General features: G+C 42.2%; 1 protein-coding gene across 1 annotated transcript in view; it reads left to right on the top strand.

The window, feature by feature from the left end:
• The window catches only part of CDHR3 (cadherin related family member 3), a 113,219-nt gene that overhangs the window by 101,694 nt on the left and 8,667 nt on the right, over positions 1-2,858 (top strand). The window contains exon 17 of the mRNA XM_044679048.1: positions 880-911. Within this exon, the coding sequence (XP_044534983.1) occupies positions 880-911 (32 nt within the window). The remainder of the gene's footprint in view (positions 1-879; positions 912-2,858) is intronic.

Below are 2,858 nucleotides of genomic sequence, written 5' to 3'. Positions count from 1 at the left end.
GAGAGAGAGAGAGAGAGAGAGAGTGAGAGAGAGCTATTCCCTGTCTCTGTAACCCTGAGCAAAGCCCTTTCCTAATCTATGAAATGATGAAGTGAAGACTCGATAACCTCAAAGGTCCATTTGAGCGCTAGACCTATGGTCCTGTGATCTAAGATTTCATGAGCAGCTAGGTGGCTCAATGGATAGAGTGTCAATCCTGGAGTCAGAAAGACTCCTCTTCCTGAGTTCAAATCTGGCCTCAGACACTAACTGTGTAACCCTGTTTGCTTCACTTTCCTAATCTGTAAAATGAGCTAGAGAAGGAAAGGGCAAACCACTTCTCCAGTATCTTGGTCAAGAAAACCCCAACTGGGGTCACAAAGAGTCAAAAATGACTGAAAACAACTAAATAACAAAAAAGGACATGGGGGTCATCAAGTCAACCTCCTCATTTTGCAGATGAGAAAATTGAGGTCCAGAGAAGTAACTTGCCCAGAATCACACAGCAATTAAATATCTGAGGTGGGATTCAAACTCATTTCTTGCTGCCCCAAAGTCTGGCTGTTTATTCCCTACACCGAGATCCTAGAATGCCTGGGAATTCAATAATCTGATTCATCCTTCTAAGTTTTGAACCATTGAAAGTCTTCTAAATAACTAGACACCCATTTGCCCCCAACTGGTACAGCCAGTGTGCCAGGCAGAGTAAGGGGAAAATATGGATTTCATTTCCAGGAACGACGGCTGGCTGCTAAAACATTTCCATGAGCTGATAAATCCTTTGCAGTGTTTGCAACATTGAGCCGGAAGCCTGCTTAAGGGAACCCCACTGTGGGAGGTGGGATTCTGAAATGAGGCAGGTGCAGGCAACTTGACTTTTGTCTGTCTCCTTCCCTGCAGAAACCAAGAAGGCAAAGAGAGAAGTTGTGCTGGTAAGTGTGGCCAGTCATTGAACGAATCCCTTTAGAGGATGTTGTTATTTTCTCCCCAAACCAGCCTTTCCGCATCATCCTCTGGGGGTGTTTGTTATTCAGCAAGATGCTTGTACTTGGCCACTGGAACAGATTGCTGTGTGACGAGCTCTTGATAGAATTGGTTCCCTCCACTGAACATGTCTTGTGATATATTTGCAGAAGAACTGAATTTCATAAATATTGAATAGTGGTGTTTATTATCTCCATCAGCCCTCCAGGAGAGTAAGTGGGATGGGGGAGTGGTGCTTAAAGACCAGAACTCCACTTCAACACTTCCAAAGACTCTATTTCTTTGCTCTCTCAGAACATTAGAGCAAGGGAAGGTGGAGAGGGCATGGGCCTAGGAGTGGAGACCCGAGTTCTAGCTTCATCTCTGCCACTAGAAGTTATATGGCCATGAACTTTGCCTCTCGGGGCCTGTTTCCTCCTCTATAAAATGGGCTTAGGTCAAAGGAAGTTTGGTTAGAGATCAGGAAATGGGTTCCTGGGCCAATTCTGCCACTTAAAAGTTGTGTGACATGACACAGTCACTAGGTTCTCCATTTCCTTATCTGTGAAATGGGGATACAAATGCCATCTCACCTTCCTTTTGGGATGTTGTAACAATCTGATGGGAGGCTGCAAATAAAAGGAGCTTTGAAAAGTTTAAAAGGTGGAATGGGAGAGAGAGAGAAAACAATTTTGCTAACTGAAAAAATGAAATTAAATTTAAAAAGAAAAAGTTTAAAGGAGTCTGAGAGTAAAATAAAAGATTATAGTAGCGCTAGATCGAGTGGGCTTCTCTTTTCCTGGCTTAATTTCTCCAAGTGAGATGTGAGGGATTAAAAAATATGGTAACGATGAAGTATCTTGCCTTTACCCTTAGTACTCTTGTTTAGGAAGACAAACATGATATATTTATTCTGACCCAAGAATCATGAAATCTTTGGGTGAAAGGCACACTTCTGGAGTTGCCAAGTGCCAGGCATATTTTACCATTCCTGCCATAAACTTTTTGTCAGAACCTATGATTTTATAAATGCAGAGAACTCCACGTATGGAGTTCATCCTGCCAATGCAGATCATCAATTTCTCTGTAACTTATAGTCAGAAAACGACGGGGGCCGAGAAGTTACGTGATTTGCCTAAGGTTCCACAGGTAGGATGTGTCAGAGACAATATTTAAGCCCACATTTTCCTGACTCCAAGGCTAGCCCTCTATACATCCTTGTAGACACTAAACTTCTACATAGTATAATCTAAAAGAATTTATCAAAAATAGAAACAACCCCTCCTTTTCCTCAGAAGCTTACAATCTAAGGCACTTTGTTGATGCCAAAAGAAAACTGGCTTTAGTCGTTGAATAAATGTCCAGGCACATAAAAAAATTGAAAAATTGTCCTTCTGATCAAATGATTAAAATTTAAATAATATTTGCTGACTATCCCCTCTGAGCCCATGAGCAGTGTTAGCTCAACAGGTGGGGCCCAACCTACCCACCCATTGGCTCACTAGAACAAGAAAGTGCTACGATTGTTTCCCTCAGACTATAAGCTCCTTGACAACAAACACTTGGAAGGGGTTGTTTTTTGCCTTTATTTGTACCCCCAGTGCCTAGAATTAATGTTGAATAAATGCTAACTGACTGATTAACTGATTATTACTTTATAAAGGAAGAACCAGAGGCTTCAGGGAATGTGTCATGGGACAAGGAAGTTTTTTTTTTTAAGGTCATGGGGAAGGTATGAGCACAGGAATAGTGAAGGGAAAGCAAGTCTAGGAAGAGGTATCTTCTGGGGTCCTGAGAGGCTGCATAAGAACACTGAGTTCCTGGTATAAGGAGAAGCTAGGAGAAGAGACCTTAGCCTCCATTCTCTTGCCTGAAGTAATTCCTGTCTAGGAGAGCTAGAAAAGGAAGGAAGGAAG

Source organism: Gracilinanus agilis, chromosome 5 (assembly GCF_016433145.1).
Source record: "Gracilinanus agilis isolate LMUSP501 chromosome 5, AgileGrace, whole genome shotgun sequence".
In the NCBI taxonomy this organism is placed as follows: domain Eukaryota; kingdom Metazoa; phylum Chordata; class Mammalia; order Didelphimorphia; family Didelphidae; genus Gracilinanus; species Gracilinanus agilis.
Note: the sequence above shows the minus strand (reverse complement) of the source record. Positions and strands in the feature narration are given on the sequence as shown.